Source organism: Podarcis filfolensis, assembly GCF_964270895.1.
Source record: "Podarcis filfolensis genome assembly, chromosome: 1".
NCBI classification, from domain to species: Eukaryota; Metazoa; Chordata; class Lepidosauria; order Squamata; family Lacertidae; genus Podarcis; species Podarcis filfolensis.
Genome location: NC_139604.1, coordinates 125,375,724 through 125,393,801, shown reverse-complemented (window position 1 = coordinate 125,393,801; position 18,078 = coordinate 125,375,724). Strand labels below are relative to the sequence as shown.

Here is an 18,078-nt window from a genome sequence, read left to right as displayed (position 1 = left end):
TCCTTATCAGAATGGACAGCAAGCTAGATGCGTTTGAGATGCCCACAAGCAGGACATGAAGGCGGGAATACTCTCCCATGCTGATCTCCACCAACTGCTTAGGAACACGAGGCTTCTAAAATAGCCCTCCTCATCGGGATTGAGGGGAAGAGAACTGCAATAGAGTGAGAGGTTCCCAAACTGTGGTCCGCAGATGACTGTCACTTAAGTGGTCCACAGCATGTCTGTAAAAATAGAATTGAAAATCATACAGCACCTAGCACTGCTCATTAGAATTACTGCAACAGGAAGAAAAACCATTTAAGTAGTTCACCAAGAACCTCAGCAGTTTACAAGTGGTTCAGAAGGGGAGTTGGGGGAGCCACTGTAATAGAGTATCCTGGAAGAGGTGAGCTGTCTGGAACACAGCACAGGACCACTCCATGCTGCACTTCCCACTTGTCACCTGTTTAGGGAAGTTTTTAACGATTGATGTTTTGTCGTATTTTTAATATTCTGTTGGGAACTGACCAGAGTGGCTGGAGAAACCCAGACAGATGGACGGGGTAGAAATAATAAATTATTATTATATATTATTGTCATAGCTGTTAGCCATTGGATTGACCTATCCTTTGTGGACTCATATATTCTCTTTTCAAAGCCACCTAGGCTAGTGCCCATTACCACATTTTGCAGCAGCAAATTCCATAAACTTGCTCCCCTTTTGTCTCTTCTGAATCTACCCAATTTTATTAGGCTCCTCTTTGCCCTTCCCCAGAATAATAATAATAATAATAAATCTGAATAATCAAAGAAACATATGTGGTTTGTGCCAACTGCGGCAAGACCCGTCTGTTGAAAAGTTGGAATAAAAGACTTGGGCTCTTCTTTTCAGGGGTTCTTGAGCTTGAAGAGCATGTCTGCTTCCACCTCAGCCTAGAAAACAGCTGTTTTTTTCTTTCCCCCCAATGATGGCATATCTCTCAGTAACTGAGCCCTCGCTGGTTAAACGAGACAGCAGAAGGAGCCAATATTTGTAGCCATGGCAGCCAGCCATTTACGATTCCATATGGCTGGGATGGCAGAAGGCTGCTTTCTTGTAAGGAGGTCAGGGCATATGCAGTATTAAAAAAAAAAAAAGCGCCAGCAAGAATATCCAGCACTGTGAAAACTTTTCTGTACATCATGTACAGTAAAAGGGAGAATTGCTCCCTATGGAGAATGTGATCGGCCAAAAGGCATAAACTATTTTCCCCCTCTTAAAAAAGAGAGAGAGGGAGGGAGGGGTAGGGAGAGGAGAAGCAGTATTGTGTGTAATGCCTAAGAGGGAAATAAATTGGTGAAATTATTGTTGGTGCTCCGGGTTTGCTGCCCAGGACTCCTGATGTAATAATAATAATAATAATAATAATAATAATAATAATAATAATAGTAATAGTATTTTTTATTTATACCCCGCTCTCCCCCGACCAGAGCCAGGCTCAGAGCGGCTAACACCAATAAAATTTGAGTAAAAACATAATAAGAAAAAAGAAAAAGAAAAAGAAAAAGAAATTTAAAATACAGGTTAAAATGCAATTTAAAAAGCAGCCTCATTTTAAAAGTCAAAACCATAAGGGGAGGGAAGACATAAGGGTCAGACTGAGTCCAAACCAAAAGCCAGGCAGAACAGCTCTGTCTTGCAGGCCCTGCGGAAAGACGTCAAGTCCTGCAGGGCCCTAGTCTCTTGTGATAGAGCGTTCCACCAAGTCGGGGCCAGTACTGAAAAGGCCCTGGCCCTAGTTGAGACCAACCTAACCACCTTGTGACTTGGGACCTTCAAAATGTTGTCATTTGTGGACCTTAAGGTCCTCCGCGGGGCATACCAGGAGAGGCGGTCCCATAGGTTATGTGGCATTCTCCACCCTGCATGCTCTGAAATCTGCCACAGAGGTCTTGCTTTTGTTGCCATGGCCTTGGGAGGCTGCAGTGAGCAGGGTTTTTCTGTTGTGATCCCCTCTTTGTGGAAGAGCCTTCAGAGGGAAGTCAGTTTGGCCAGGAGGGACAAAAGGAAAATGAGAAGAATCAAGAGGCTGGAGGCAGCGGAAGGCTGTGGGTTCATAAGGACAAATGGGGCTGTGCTCCACAACCAGCCACCAATCCCAGCTTCTCCATTAGGAAACCCTTCATCATCTGGAGATTAGTACCATTTTGGAGGGGGGAGAGAAGACAAGCAGGGGGCATGGCAGATTTATAAAACGATGCAAGGTTTTGCAGATAATGGATAGGGAGAACTAGATGCTAGAGATACTGGACTCCAGAGTCCTCCAAGTGAACACTGGAGTGTTCTGGAAAGACAAAAGGAGAACGTATTCACATAGAGTGTAGGTAAACTGCATAGCTGTAAACTTATCCCTTTTCTTGCGAGGAATCCTATTCGGAATAAGGGAATTTTCCTTTAAAAAAAGGGAAACGTTGACAGCTATGGTAAACTGTGGAATTTGCTACCTTGAGATGTAGTGGTTGCCACCAAGCTGGACCGCTTGAAAAGAAGGTTGGATAAATTCATTGAGGATATGGCTGCTGATGACTATTAGTCTGGGGAACAGAGGCTGCATGCCACTAAATACAGTTTCTGGGAAAGCAGAAAGCAACCTTAAACTGCATCAGACTGTTACTCCATCCAGCTCCCAGCTGTGGATTGAAGCAGGCACCTTCTGCATCCGAAGAAGTGAACTTGAGCAGGAAAGGGCTATCTTTGTTTTGGGTTTTCCATCACCACCTGGTTGGTCACTAGGGAAAACAGGTTGCTGGACTTTTTACCTTCCAGTTAATTGAGAAGTCAGGAAATGATTGCAGGTTGTGCAAGCAGAGAAGGTGGTTGGCTCTCTCTTAATTTTCTATTAAAATGCTTTATTACTGGCTGTTGCTATGTGTGTTCTTGGATTTGTTTAAGCTTTTCTTAGGTTTCTCTTAATATTTTATCCTTTTTGCACTGAGTTTATCTTTTTATTGACTTGCAAGCTATTGCAAGATTCCCCATGAGGTGGGGAACAACATCCTTGGGTGGAAATTTAAAAATGGATCTAACCAGTTATTTGTGAAGGTCAGTAATCTGCTCACACCACAGTTCCTTATAAATTTCGGTAGTTGGGTTGGAGGGGAAGGGAATGCCAATTATTGTACCATTTTACTTAAAAGGAAAGTGGAATATTCTCTGTACTGCAGCGGAGCCTAACTACTTTCAGGGTGCATATGAACCCTCCTCGTCTGTAAAACAAATGTCAACAGATTCTGGTTTCCCTGGGGACTTCTTCAATAGCTTGTTCCTAATTGGGAGGTGAGGATGTCTTCAGGGTATCGTTGGGAAGTGTGGTTTCTCCTATGATGCCAGGACATTCCGGTTGCAGTGGCTAATCAGTATAATTACCACCATTCTTGTCTCTTTTTTTTTTTAAAAAAAGAAGACCTTTAATGTCTTCTGCACTGATGCTTAATGATGTGAAGATGCAACTAAGTGATTATCCATTAAAATCACCCTCTAGCTGTCTATGCTGCACTTACCTCTTGGTAGGCCGTAACTTTGCTCCCTAAGGTCCTGTGCGAACTGCAGTTAAGCAAATTGGCACCCCACTTACGATGCTTAACAAAGGGTGGGTGGGGAAGAGAAGCCCCTCCCCGGTGGGGAAAAGGTAAAGGACCCCTGGACGGTTAAGTCCAGTCAAAGGCGACTCTGGGGTTGCGGCACTCGTCTCGCTTTTTGGGCCGAGGGAGCCGGTGTTTGTCCACAGACAGCTTTCTGAGTCATGTGGCCAGCATGACTAAACCGCTTCTAGCGCAAGGGAACACCGTGACGGAAACCAGAGCGCACAGAAACGCCGTTTACCTTCCCACCGCAGCAGTATCTATTTATCTACTTGCACTTGTATTCTTTGGAACTGCTAGGTTGGTAGGAGCTGGGACAGAGCAACAGGAGCTTACCCCGTCATATGGATTTCAACCACCGACCTTCCGATCAGCAAGCCCAAGAGGCTCAGTGGTTTAGACCACAGTGCCACCCGCTTCCCTGATAGGGTAGGGTTCCCCTTAAACCGGGGTCTAGAGCCCAGTTCAGACTGGAGCTGGCTTAAGGGGTATCATGAATAGCCTTAATGGGGAACTGTTTAACAGTGGGGAGGGATTTGCTTCAAGGCCATGGAGAAGGATCTGTTAACTGAGTTTTGACCGGGGGGAGGGGGGGCAGACTTACGTTAGTCACCTCAGCTTTGTATCAAGGGGGCAAGTTTCAACAGTATCGTCTTTTCTTGAAATATCAATAGAGGAAGCGAGTCAGACTGCTTTGGTGGCTCTGGTGTACAGTTTTTATCAGGGTCTTGGCAGGGAATATGACTTTAGAAGGGAATTGGATTTCTCAAAGGTTAGATCTCAGAGCAGTATTTATTTTATTTTATTTATTCTTTATTAGATTTATAAACCACCCTTCATCACAAGATCTCAGGGCGGTTTACGGGATAATCACAGTGGATCATCCTTCTGGGTATTGTTTTCCAGCGGTTCTGTCCCTGTCCGACTGATGGGTTCACGTTTTCAAATGTTGCTAGGAATCAACTAGGCCATGTTGTTGCTACTGCTTCTCATAACGACATGTCTCCTATAGCTTAGTGGGAAGGTGCCCTGCACAGTCCATCTAACCAACATTTCCATTCTTTTGCCTTCCGTGACCTGGGTTAACCCTCGCACATTTCCAAAAACCTTCCAAACCTTTTGAAAATCCTGTGCATATTTACTTGGAAACCATTTAAATTATGCAAGCTAAGCAGACCACATTTATTCAGATAACAGAATTTGGAGTTTTAAAAGCAAAACACCCACAGCCCAAGGGAGGGAAATGCATTGCAGGGTTTGCCATTGTTTGTTTGAACGGCCGTAACATTTTGGATGTTGTTCATCGGTGTACACTAAGACACCGTGAATCTCAAGAACAGAGAGAACTGGATAAAACAGATTCCTCTGACTTTTTTAATGATTATTTTTAATGCATTTTGTTCCCTTCCTTGTAGTCTTAGGGTAGCTTACTGTAATTATATACATGGAAAATACTGCTGTAATAACCTTCTGCACAATCAGCCCTTCACATATTTGCAGCCTGCAGACAAATGCTTAGTAAAAATTAAAATAAATTCAATTTTAAATGAGATAAAGTGTTTTTGTAACACATTTTAAAGCAGCCAAAGGAGTAGGCGATATGCTTCAAAGTGTGCCTTTGCAACTACTTATTGGGCCAGTTCAGAAGATAGGTAGTAAATTGAACCTCTTCTGGGTCCTCGGTATTACGCCAGAAATGGATTGCCATGCAAGACAGGCTGGCTGTTGCTTCTGTATAATGCCACTCCTTGTTTCCATAGCAAGCTGCCCTGGGAGTATTACTCTCCAGGGCTTCAGGAATCTTAACGTTGCTCTCAGGTGAACTTTCTTGCAACTCTGCCAGGTCTTTCTTGTTTATTTATTTGACTTACTACAACAAAGTCTCAAGCAGCTTAGGAAAAGATTAAGAACCCAAAATGGGTCACCGAAAACCCAAATATATAGAGAATCATGCGGGATGAGCCTGATCCTGTAAAGTTTTTATTGTTGGTGCAGAGTGACCTGATGTGAATTTATTATTAGGCGGTGGTTTGTTAACTGAGCTGTTACTGATCTTTCTCCTAATTCTCGTCAGAAGCTTTTCCGTGGGATCTTTGTTTTTCATTTTGTAGCAGGAAGGGTGCCAGTTCAACTGGTTGTTTAACATTTTCTAGATAGACTTGCTCAACCTTTTCCTTTCTGTTTCACATACAGGGTCTAACATTTTGAATTCTTCTTCCGTTCAGGTTAAGACCCTTGATTTCGACGCAGCTAGCAAAAAAGCCTGCAACAGAAGAGGTACAGTGTTTTGTTTGAACCTTCTAAAAATCCCAGTACCTGGAGAGTCATCTGAGTCTTTTCATTTGCCCTGTAAGCCCTTTTCTTCCATCCGGCTGTTCACTGCTTCTTTCACACTGTGAGGCAGAATGGGATACTTGGTGACCTCTGGTTCCTTCTAGCTCTATGATTCTGAACTGAGTAGGACCACAGCCAAAAAATCGTCCCAGAATAAAACAAGGTGCCTCTTCTATTCTCCCCCAACACACACTGTCACTACTGGCTGAACTAAAATACCAAACCAGTGCCTACTGGTAGTTTGCAAAATGTGTGCAATACGCTTTTACGCAACCCCTAGGCATAAATCTCTGAACTCTTGCACCTTTCTAAACTTTTACTAGCTAGATTTGATGGCTTGACATGTTTTTGCTGTTTCTGAAGTGGGGCAAGAAAGCACACACATCCTTCGTGTGAATTTAAAAGCCAAACTTCAGTTCAGTTCAGAAACCAATTCAGGAGGTTCTGCTAAAAGAGGACTTTGACAGCTTCACATTTAAAATGATTAAGAACACGTGATTCCATCCTCCACCCCCTCCAAAAACAGCTTGCGCTCATGTCAAGGGAAATAATTTTATTTTTTTTCTGCTTTGTATGCTCCCTCATTAGAAAAACCTGCACATTTTTAGAACGGAGACATTCAGGAAATGGACATGATAATTAGAAGAAGGTCACGTTTTAATTAGGGTTGTGCAATTTTTTAAAATAATGGTTCAGTTGTAGCTCTTTTAAATTCAGCCATTCCTCTGTGAAAACATTCAAGGCAGATGGAAACTCCTGGCATAACAATTAATATAAATGGGGATGGCGCTTCTTCTACCACTATTACTGCCTTGTCTGTTTCTTTTGATACCTGAATTCCCTGCAGCGGAGTACAGGAGATCTGGGGTTGCATAATTGTCTTGGAAAGCAAGAGCAGAGGTAACATGAAAGGGAAAAGCTCTTATCCTCTTGACCTATTGCTGTTATGATTATTTGGGGCTGTCCTTGAGGTTCTCTCAGCTGGCAGGATGGGATAAATGGAAACCAACTACAGCAGGCTTCCTCAACATCAGCCCTCCAGATGTTTTTGGCCTACAACTCCCATGATCCCTAGCTAGCAGGACCAGTGGTCAGGGATGCTGGGAATTGTAGTCTCAAAATATCTGGAGGGCCGAGGTTGAGGAAGCCTGAACTACAGCCATATCCTAGCCAACTCCTGCACTAGTTCTTTATTGTCTGAATAGTTCTGGTTTCAACTGGCACCTCGTTAATCAAGAGAACTTATCTGCTTCTGCTTTGCTTCACTGTGTATTTATTATTATTAGAATACTAACAACCTTGTACCCAGCTTTCAGCTCAAAAATTCTAAGAAACAAAACAAAAAAATCGGTGCAGTTTTGAAAGGTTCTGCCATCTTGATTCGAACGCTGCCTTATTGTATCCAAACATAAACGAAAACTGACTCCTTGATCTCAGGAACCGCCATGCAAAATGAGGTTGCCGTACCTTAATAGGTGTCCAAATGCAGAGTGAACAGGCAAACAGCTTTCCAAAATATATAGTAGACGTGTCTCTTGTCTTTTTGAGGGGCTCCACAGGGCAGCTAAGTGACATTAAAGACCAATGGTTGTGCCTAGTGCTCGTGCAAGGAGATAAATAACTATACAACTTTTAGAAGACATCTGAAGGCAGCCCTTTATAGGGAAGGTTTTAATGTTTGATGTTTTCTTATGTTGGAAGGCACCCAGAGTAGCTGGGGCAACCAGTCAGTTGGGAGCACAGCACATCCCCTGGCACATATCTTGCGCAATATCTTGCACTGCTAGAAGTCTTGTGAAACTTGCTTTTATTTTCCTGTTTTCTGTACATTGTACCTCTCTGCCTCTTTGTAATATCCCCTTGGTGTCAAATGAGAGTTGATGGTCTGGTTGTCAGTTCACTGAGTATCAGCGATGCCTCTACAGCAGATCAAACTGCCTAATTAGGAGTTCATTCCATTGGTCCAACCTTCCTCTGTTTGCTCTGCTCCATTTGGCAAGAGCTTTAAAAAAGTCTTAGGCATGAGTCTTCTCATAATCCTCATAGGTCACATGCCAGAGGTTGAACCCATCCCCATCCATCATCTGGCTTCGGCTGCTCATGCTGCCAAGTTTCTGGTCCAACAAACATTTTGAAGTTTTGTTTTATTATGACTTTTTGTATTGGATCAGATCATGTGCTCTTTGTTGTATATCTTGTTGCTGTAAACCTCCTTGTGTATAGTAATGCAGAAAGGCAGTACAGTCGTACCTTGGAAGTTGAATGGAATCCATTCTGGAAGTCCGTTCGACTTCCAAAACGTTCAAAAACCAAATCACAGCTTCTGATCGGCTGCAGGAAGGTCCTGCAGCCAATCAGAAGCCCTGTCGGACGTTCGGGTTCCAAAAGAATGTTTGCAAACCAGAACAATCACTTCCAGGTTTTGCGGCGTTCAAGCGCCAAAACGTCTGAGTTCCAGGGCATTCAGGATTCAAGGTACGACTGTATACAAATTAAAAAGGAAATAAAATGAATTGCAGGGGGCTGGACTATATGACTCTAGGGTGTACCTTCCAACTCTATGATTCTGTAATTCTCTGATTCATTCTACACTTAGAGCAGGTGTTGCACCAATCAGTTGTGGCCCGTCTCCTAATTAAACAGTTGGATGCAAAATTGCACAATGAATTGTTAACTCTTTCTCTAATTGCAACTGAATGGTACCTAATTCACTGGGCGTTGTGCACATCACTTTGTTTCATTTTGTGCCTACACAATTGTTGCACCTCAGAAGGTTTGGATAAAGGCAAACCTATTGAGAGAAAACACAATTTCCCCCGAATAGTTTCCCCAAATAGTGTCGCTTTTAAGAGCTTGTACCTTGTTACGTGCTAATATCCACCTGCAACGTCTTCCTCATTCAGTCTTTGGCCATGCTTTGAAATATCCAAACAACTCTGAATTTGCACAGGAGAACGGGAGCTTCCCCCAGAATAGCTCTAAGCTTCTTAACGAGGAGCTTTGATAGGGGGACAATAAGGAATCTGCCAAGCGATTTTCTCTTCCTTTCAGTTGGGGATTTTAAAGGGGAAAGGTGAGAGGCGATGGGTCTAGGTTTTTCTTCTTCTTCTTATTGCTTTTCTTATCCTTTGCAGGCAATCTTTCCAAGCACTCAGACAGAGGCCCAAGCAGCTGAAAAGCCAGCAAATGTATTGGTAGAATCCGGGCCCGTCTCGTACAACCATGAGGAAGAAGTGGAAGAAGAAGAAGTTGAGGAGGAAGAGGAGCACTGCATGAGTGCCCTACAGCTGATGGGGGGAAATGGTAGGTCTTAACTTCATCCGTTGCAAACACCCATCCACTTAAAGAAAGGCCAAAACCCCTCCTTACCCCAGTAATGGCAGCTCTATACTAATGTTCCAGATACCTTTCTCTCCAGCTCCTGCACTTCTTCATCAGTGCAGGTAACAGAAGGACCCCATGGGGCTACCATGGATTTAGGCTGCCAACCTTCTTCTGTTGTTGTGATGTACACCATGACAGTACTTCCAGGCTTGAGTAACGCTCATAAACATTTCTTAGCAAGACAGTCTTTTGGCGGTGGGAGCCGTCAAGTCGATTGAATTCAGCGTCTACAGACAGAGCTGAGAATACACTCCGAACTTGGGGGTGCAGCATTATTGCTGCTCGGAAGCTTCTCGTTACAGTGTAAATATGTATAGCCAAAGACTTGACACAGAACCCACTAATTGTGGTGCCTGACAGTGTCAAGGGGAGAAGGCTGGTGCTGGAGTGTTGATTATTTACTGCGCCATCGTCTCAACACCCTTAATTTCGCACTGGTGCCGTTTTCAGCTTTTGTGCATGGTCTATAGAATAATCACAACAGAGTGGTTTGATCTGAGTGGAAAGGGGTCATTCAGACTGCAGGAAACTCTTTCTCCTCTAGGAAATATGATTAGAATGGCACTCCCAGAGAAATGCAGCCAGAGATGTGTGCCTGGGCTGAATGAAGCTGAAAGAATTGTAATGATAATAATTTTGTATATTAAATAGTATCAGTACTAGTAACTGTACAAAATTAGTTCGCTGAATCATTTCCCCTCTACTACTGTAACTGTTTTTAAAACCATTCTAAACATATTTTTGTCTCCCTGTTATGCAAACACTGATATATTTGCATCACAAATTTGCATCATAAGTGTTCAATTGCACCGTGATCCCGGCCAGCCGACCATCTCATCTGTGACTCTTAGAGCCATGCAATTCCCATCCTTTGGAAATTTGTCAGTGCATTTTAAGGCCCTCCTTATTTGCTCAAGCCAGTTAGTCAGCCTAGGTATGTTGAAAGCCAGATATCGAAAGCAGAGAAATGTACTGATAAGAAAATCAAGATTAAAGTATACCCCTAGAGATGAACATCTCCATCAAGAGGGGGAGAGAGTTGTGTTATTGCATGATCCATTAAAGCATTTAGCAAGGATCTACAGCCATATGCTCAGCACATCCGTAAAATTGGAACCAATTAAACCCTGTTTGTAAAAAAAAGAAAGAAAAGAAAATGCAGCAGCAGCTACAAATAGAGCCACACTCTTTGGCAGTCATTTCTACATACATTTGAAGAGACAGTGCGGTATAGTGGTTAGTGTGTTGGACTTAGACTGAGGAGATCCAAGTTCAAAAGCTTGTCTCTTAGCCTAACTTTCCCAATGAAGATAGGAAGGAAGGAAGGAAGGAAGGAAGGAAGGAAGGAAGGAAGGAAGGAAGGAAGGAAGGAAGGAGGCAGGCCCATATGTGCCACCCTGAGCTCTTTGAAGGAAGAGCATGATATATGTGCAATAGCATTTGGAGGATGTTTAATCTGATGCAAGTTGCAAGCCTAAATGTAAAGAGGTTCAAACAAATCAGGTCTAAGCCAGCAGAGAACTAGAGTTGGAGCCGCTTTAATTTGATTTTTAACTGGAAAAGGCAGTTTTCGAAAACTTTAATCTCTCCCTAAGTCTCCCTAAGCTTTTAGAATGGGGGGCAGATTATAATTTAAATGATTTACTGCAGAAGCAGATTCAGCCAGCATGCACACATCTGTGTTACCATTGACCATTAAGTGTCGCTGAGAAAAGGGTTCCCTGGGTTATCAGGGGGAAAGTGTACATGAGTGAATATAACAGAATGAGGCAGAGGCAAGACAGGACAGGAGAGAACTGTGAAGGTACCTGAATTGGATGGAAAGAAAGGACTATTCCTCTCTTTCTCAGTGTGGTGTGAGTGAGTGAGAGCAGAAGGTCTCAGATTTTAACTAAACTAAGCCTTGTATTCAAGCACTGGCCTGGCAGCCAGAGGTGACTGTACGCAGGTAGGTGCATGCAGTTCCATATGGCTGTAGGGGCAGAGGAGGAAGCCCCTTTCTCTGTAGAAACGCAGCTGGCTGAGGGAGGCAGGGCAGATCTCCCTGCCAGCTCCTGGCAGGCTAATAACATTTTTGGGAGACTTGCATCTTTTGGGGCATGTTCATAAGGCTCTTTTAAGGAACAGATCTCATGGGGTAGTTTAAAACCCAGCGAGCTTTTTTTCCATCTCTCCAGCGAAACCTGCAATTTGCTTACCTCGATGCACCTAGAAATTACTTGACAGTTTGGATGCTACAGAAATTGGCTCACTTGCTCATTTCTGTGACCTACATTTAAACTCTCTGTCTTTTAAAAAGTGTTTCATTGGACTGCTTTTGTGTGTGTGATTTCTTCCTGTGCTTTCCCTTTCCCTCCCCGTTGTATATTTTCCTAGGAAGGACTATTTCTGTTGTCTTGTCTTCTTGGAGTGGGTGGCGTAGAGGCTAATGTATTAAGGGATCCTTGATGATTCTGTTTCTTCTGATAATTTTTCTCCGCTTTGGTATTTTCAGATTATGGCTGTGAGATGGACGACGATGAAGGATACTAATTGCCACCTAATGGGATCGGTGAAGGAAGTTAACCTGGCAATGTCAACAAACCCTCCTGACTTCCATTGCTTGCTGGTCAGTTTCCATTGACCTGTAGCCTGGCACCGGGGTTTGGCTTTCGAATACTTGAAATGTTTCTGGATCATGTTATGAGAAAGGGATTCAGCGAAGCATCAGTTTCAGGGAACAAAGGAGAAGAGGCAAAATGGCTGGCACAACTCGGCGGCGCGGTGTTGGACCTGCCTTGCGGCTGCCCTTGATTCAGCCCTATCTTCGTAAAAACACATATATGACAAGGAGCAAATCATAAATGTGCAAAACCTCCAAGTGGAAAAGCTGTGGACATGCACTGTTTACATTGGGGGTGATAAAAGCACATCTCCCCGCCCCTGACCTTGGCGTAGTGTCCGTGTTTCCATGCTGAAATAAATAACATCAGAGCTGATACGCAAGCTGCCCAGGCAACTCCTCTTGGAAAGCAATCCCAAACACCTGGTCCCCCCCAAATACATGCAGTGTTACCCTAAGGTTAGAGCACCATTGGGCAGGTATCTCATAGAGGACAGCAGTGGTACCTTAAGAAGTTTGAAGAAGCAACAGGAGGGTTTGTCAAAGTTGGTTGCTGTACCCTGGGGTAGACCTCAGAGGTGCGGGAAACAGTTTGGACATCTCAGTAAGGGGAGTCTGTTCCTGCTGCAAGGAAATTAAACCAGGCCTTCCCTTCACTCACCGCTGCTGTAAGATAGGGATCGAGCAAGCGAGGGATTGGCAGGGGAGAAGAGCTCAAGGGGTAGACTTGACACCCCTGCTTCTGGCTGTAGGGCATCTCACAAGCTCCTATGCCTCTGTGATGCACTTAAAATTTAAGAGTATGGTGCTACTCACCACAATTGGGGGCGGTGGGGTTCTGTTTACTTTTTGTCCTCCTGGCAGTCTTGGTTGGCTTGGCACAATAGACAGATTTGTCTCCAGTAAGTTTTACTTTGCTTTGTTTTAAGGTAAATAAGCTACTTCCCCCTCCCCCCTGTCCCTAATGTAATTTAATTTAATGTTATTTAATGAGGTCGATATAGGCTCAGCCATGCGAGAACCTTGACCAAGCTCTGCTCTCTCGGCTCTGTCCAGTAGCCTGTCAGAACTTTAAACCTTGTGATCCTAAGGTTAAACCAGACCAGTAGTTTCCCACCTTGCAGGATTGCGGCCTGAATTTTAATTGCCGTTGCGTTTGACTCCTTTGACTTTCTGGCAGCACGGCATATATTTGCTCGCCGGTAGCCAAAGGACGCATACCACAGGGGCGGTTCTCATCCCTGTTGCCTGGCAGGCAAGGAGGATGTGCCAAGTTGACTTTGTGGGAAATGGATTCCCCGCCCCGTCGAGGCAAAAATACACCCAGTTCTCCATGTTGGCCTTGTCCATGCCAAAAGGTCAAGCTGCCTCTTTTCTATGTCCTTGCTTGCTTTTACCAGAGCTCCAGGCTGGAATATCCTAGTTAGAGGATGAGACCGAAAGCAATCCTTTCCTGAATTCAGAAGACCTACTTCTCGCTCAGCTGGTATTTTTGAGATGTACCACTTTGGACTGCAAGTGGTGACTTACATAGTGACCTACCTGGCCTCGCAAAAGATAAAAATCCCTCCATGCAGACAACTTAGTATGTTGGAGAAAGTTTTCTATGTGGGCAGATATATTTTTGTATGGAGATTCCATAGCTCTCCCTTCCTCAACCTTGTTGGCTGGGACTGACAGGAGTCAGGATTGGGGAACCTGGTGACTTCCAGATGTTGCTGGACTACAACTCCCATCATCCGTGTCCATTGGCCATGCTGGCTGGGACTGATGGGAGTTGGAGTCCAATAACTTCTGGAAGGCCCACAGGTCTGGCACCCCTGGTTTAGTCGACGAAGCCCACCATCCCCCACTCTCAGCCTGCGATGTTCCAGCCCAGATGGATTGCCAGCTCTTTGAGAACTAGACTCAAGTCACTATGGTAGGACATGGCAGAAGGAAGTGACTCAGATCTCCTGGGACATCCTGCATTTAATTCTCTGACTGGGATTTATCTGGGCGTTTATTTGAATTACTAGGTCTGGATCTGGAAAATGGAGATTTTTGCTTCGATAGTACGTGGCCACTTCTGTTTTGGCAGAGATTGCTGTGGCAAGCTCCCTCCTAAAAAAACAAAGAAACAAAAAACCCAAATAATTCTTTTTAGGGACCAAGTACTAGGCGGTGAGCTTGCCAGTATCTGACTATCTGCTTCTGTGTGGTTGGCTGGGTCCATGCAGTTGCCCTGGCATTTGCAGTCAGCTTTTCACGTGGATAATCCAGGCAGCTTGGCATATCTCCTTGCCAGACTTGCCTCCTTGGGGCCAGGTTTGCATAGCTAGGCTCTGATTTTAGACTGCAACTCCTGTCAGTCCCAGCCAACAAGGTTGAGGAAGGGAGAGCTATGGAATCTGGCCAATCCGTATGAAATACCAACTAAAACAAGAGAAGTTTGCCCACTACTCAGCTGCTAAATGCTTAAGAGGTCCCGTAGGATCAGCAGTTTCCCCCTCCTCCCTCCCCAGTGTGTTACTTTGGCTCACTGAGGGTTTTTTGCTTGGTTGGCTTTTTAAAGGGTTGGGATTCTGAGGGCCAAATTCAGTGTCATGATGGAGGTATGTGATCTTTAAATTCTTGCAGAGAGCATCCACACAGGAGGCACAGTTTGGATTGGGCCACAGCACTGGGAGAACCGAATTGAACCACCCCCCAGGTGCTTCCTAATGAAACTCGCCCACCCAAGCTGCTGTTTGTCCTCTTAGGGAAAGCTCATGTACACTTGTAAAAGTTGTAGCTAAAGTGGGGGCAGGGAATAGAAACCCTCTCCTGGCACCACTGCTTCATTCTGCTGTACTCATTTGTCACTCGCCCCTCCCCAAATGGAATTGAATTAAAGCCAATAGGTGCTTCCCTCCCAGTGCAAATAGCAGCTTCAGAGAACCAGTTTTCATTGAGACCACGGCAGGGGAGGAAAGGGTTAAAATACCATACACTGCCTGCAGGAATCCCAGTAATTGTATTCACTCCCCAGCGACTGCTATTTTCATTTTGTTGAAAGGATGCACATCAGGTGCAAAGGCACATCTAACAACCCATCCAGTTTGGCCCTGAGTTCCAGTTCCCATAAATGGGAAAGTTCGCAGGCCTGCCGAGGAGCATTTCACAAGCCACCAGCTCTGCTGCGATCCTTTGCCTTCAGCTGCAGGAGGACTGAGGTGTGTGTTTTGTCTTGTGGCTGCAGAAAGGTGTCGTTTTAATAAACCTTGGAATGCATAAGGATTTTCAATCCTGCCTTGCACATTTCTAAGTCATGTAATATTACACGCAGATTTCTTTTATTTCTCTTTCCTTTTTGGAGTGTTCATTCCTCCTCGGTGTAACTAAGCTCAGGGAATACAAACGGATTAGCAGATGCCACCTTCTGTTTTCATAACTACTTAGGGAAAATGTTAAAATAAAGGCGAGTACACAGTTCACCCTTGTCTGCTACTGTTAACATATCGCAGTGACCTTGGGGGAGGCACTTGGCTGCGTTTCCCTGAAAATCATTTGGAGCTTGCCGTATTCTGCATTCAGATGATGACGAGAGCTCACAGGATTTCGAGAATGGTTGGTTTTAGATTGCAAGGTGTGAATCCTGGCTCCCTCCCGCTCCTAGTGTAGCGCACATTTCCTAGGCAGTATCCTCAAACTGTGGCGTTGTGCTTTTTCTACCTTAAAGTCTTTCTAACCTTTTGTCACTTGGCCTCAGTTCACAGACTTGCCAACACTTAGGCGGGTGGAACAGGAACCCTACACGTTCCTGATTCTGCAGATGCAGATCCAGTTTTTGCAGCCGCCTCCTCCTCTCTTTTGAGGACCTAGAAACCTCCACGTGATCGGATGCTTGTGCAGCCCTGCATAGATGCTGTCTGCACAGTGGAGGAAAGGGGCTAAGCTTGCTCCTCTGCCAGGCAAATGTATAAATTGCATTTTAGAGAACAATTTGGGGCAGGCAAGCTTTGATGGTGACGTGTGTGCACCGATTGCATCTCAATTGTACGTGCTGTTTCATGAGAGCGACTCCCTTCACCACAGAAAGACTTTGGCGGGAGCTGTGTAGCATCGTCTTAAAAAGTGACCTCCGTATTAGTTCTCGCTGTGCTGTTTGCCTTCCCTCTGGATTGCGTGGGAGTTTATCGCCTCTTGCTGTTTTTATGTATCACTCCTTGCATAGTCTCCTCGCCGCTTGTCGCTCTTGTCTTAACAAGGCCAACACATTTGGTGCGCGGCAGTGCCAGCGAATCGAAACAATCTGCAAGCATCTTGAAGGGTCCTTCCAGCCCACATCACGAGCCACGGCCTGCCGTCTCTCCTCCTCACCCCCCAGACAAATTGTAATATCTGCTGTAAATATTTTTTTTTAAGTCATCTTTTATTATGTGTTCTTGCCTTCCCTTGCAGGCTTTTTTGTTTTGTTTCTTAAGACTGCTTCTGTGTGACTTGGACAGCAGTGTACAAAATACCCAGTGTATATCCTTATTTTGTGTCTACAAAGCAAAAGTGTTTTAAAACATTTAAGGGTGTGTGTACGTTTTCTTTGAAAGTGTGTGTTTCCCCCCTTCCTGAACAATGCATAAACCGACACTCTCTTTCCACTCTCTCGACTTGGCACCCTGTGCGGGGGAACCGCCCGCACCGTTCTAATCTGATGCTGATAACTTAGTAAATGAGACACAGAGACATTTCAGAACCATTGATGTGTATCAAAGCGGGACTAGTGGTTGGGATCAATGGGACAGCTGGAGCGAGGGGTTCAGAGGTTCAGTTTGGGGCTTGCTTCACAACTGATGTTGCCCCATGGCAGTCTTCCACGTTACTGTTACATCGCTCCCTCTGTCCTTTTCTTACCCACGTTTATCTCTTGGCAGGGGAGCTTTCATTTGGTTCCTGCTGTGGCAGTATTCCAGCACTTGGGAAGCATGGGAAATGTATATTTCCTATGGACCCCAATGCATATGATGTTGCTGCTGTAGGAACCATGGGCTTCACAGACGTCCTGCTATGGGGACTTGATGTTGCTAATTGGGGGGAGAGGGCAGGCAGTGGGGGTTTCCCACAGGGCATTAAGACTCTGCCATACTTATTCTGATGTCGGCAAGAGAGCAATGGACCCCACTCTTCAGAGAGAGCTTCTTGAAAAAACAAACATTCTTGCTTCTGCTGTTGCCCTCTCCGCTCTGGCCACACCCTTCCAGCGCAGCTCTTAGAGGTGCATTACTTTCATAGGGAGAGGACCAAGGGCCAGATAGAGACCTGGAGGGCAACATTTGGCAGCAAGGCTGGTGTTCCTCATTCCTTAGTTAGGCCAGCATTGCCTTTGGTTGGGCGGTCTCTCCCCAGGAACTTGGGCAGAAATCTTTCCCAGTCTTCCTTGTTGGAGACACCAGGAGTCTTGTGTCCTCTTGCATGCAGAGTGTGATACCTTCTGCAAGTGAGCAAATGCCCCTAATTCTGATCCTCTGCATTCTCACCAGAAGTGAACTACACCAGATTGCAGAAGACAATTGCCCGTGCTCATGGCTTAGGGCCATGGCATCTTCCAGAGTTGTTTTATTTTTTTAATCATTTCCATACCACTGCACATGTCCAAAGGAATCTCCAAGTGGCCTACAACCTTCCTTAAATAATCAAATTGTGTATTGCAAATGAGAATCGGATACAAGCACATTTAATGAACCACATTGAAAATGACATAATTTTAAGAGGAAAACAACACATTCTGTGAAACGTTTTTTGAAAAACACAAAGTAAAAATTCCATATATAAACATGAGTGTCAGGAGCGAGCCGGCAGTAAATCACACAGTGCAAGTTGGAGTTAACTCTCTATTAGCAAAAACCTGATCGACACAGGCCTAATGAGTACAGCAACTCATCTGACCCCCATGAAGCAGTTGCTGAGACTGAGTCCCTGCCTTCCTACAGGTGCCTAAGTCTCCTCTCCAGCGGTCTTTCCAAGCAATTGGAGACTGTGCGCACAACCAACCTCCCTATCCCTTTTAAGCCATTTCTGGTCCTGGGAGACAAGGTGAGCAGGGGCCTTGTTGCAGCAGGAGGGGGAGACCCTTGTGACTTTTCCCCAGTCTGACTCCTCTCTGCCTCTTGACCTCCCTCCTCCCACTCTCCTGCTTCAGC

The 18,078-nt window shown here is 44.9% G+C and overlaps 1 protein-coding gene across 2 annotated transcripts in view; it reads left to right on the top strand.

Annotated features, from left to right (window-relative positions):
* BRF1 (BRF1 general transcription factor IIIB subunit) overlaps positions 1 to 16,457 on the top strand; it is a 196,703-nt gene extending 180,246 nt beyond the window's left edge. The window contains exons 16-19 of one of the 2 annotated variants that reach the window (XR_014548191.1): positions 5,829 to 5,880; positions 9,072 to 9,240; positions 11,816 to 13,666; positions 14,275 to 16,457. Coding sequence is in view for 1 of the 2 variants with exons in the window: in XM_083614291.1 (XP_083470417.1) it covers positions 5,829 to 5,880; positions 9,072 to 9,240; positions 11,816 to 11,853 (259 nt within the window). In the remaining variant the exon portion in view is untranslated. Of the gene's footprint in view, positions 1 to 5,828; positions 5,881 to 9,071; positions 9,241 to 11,815 lie in introns of both variants that reach the window. The other variant, XM_083614291.1, reaches the window with a different exon arrangement.
* Positions 16,458 to 18,078: the final 1,621 nt, after the last annotated feature.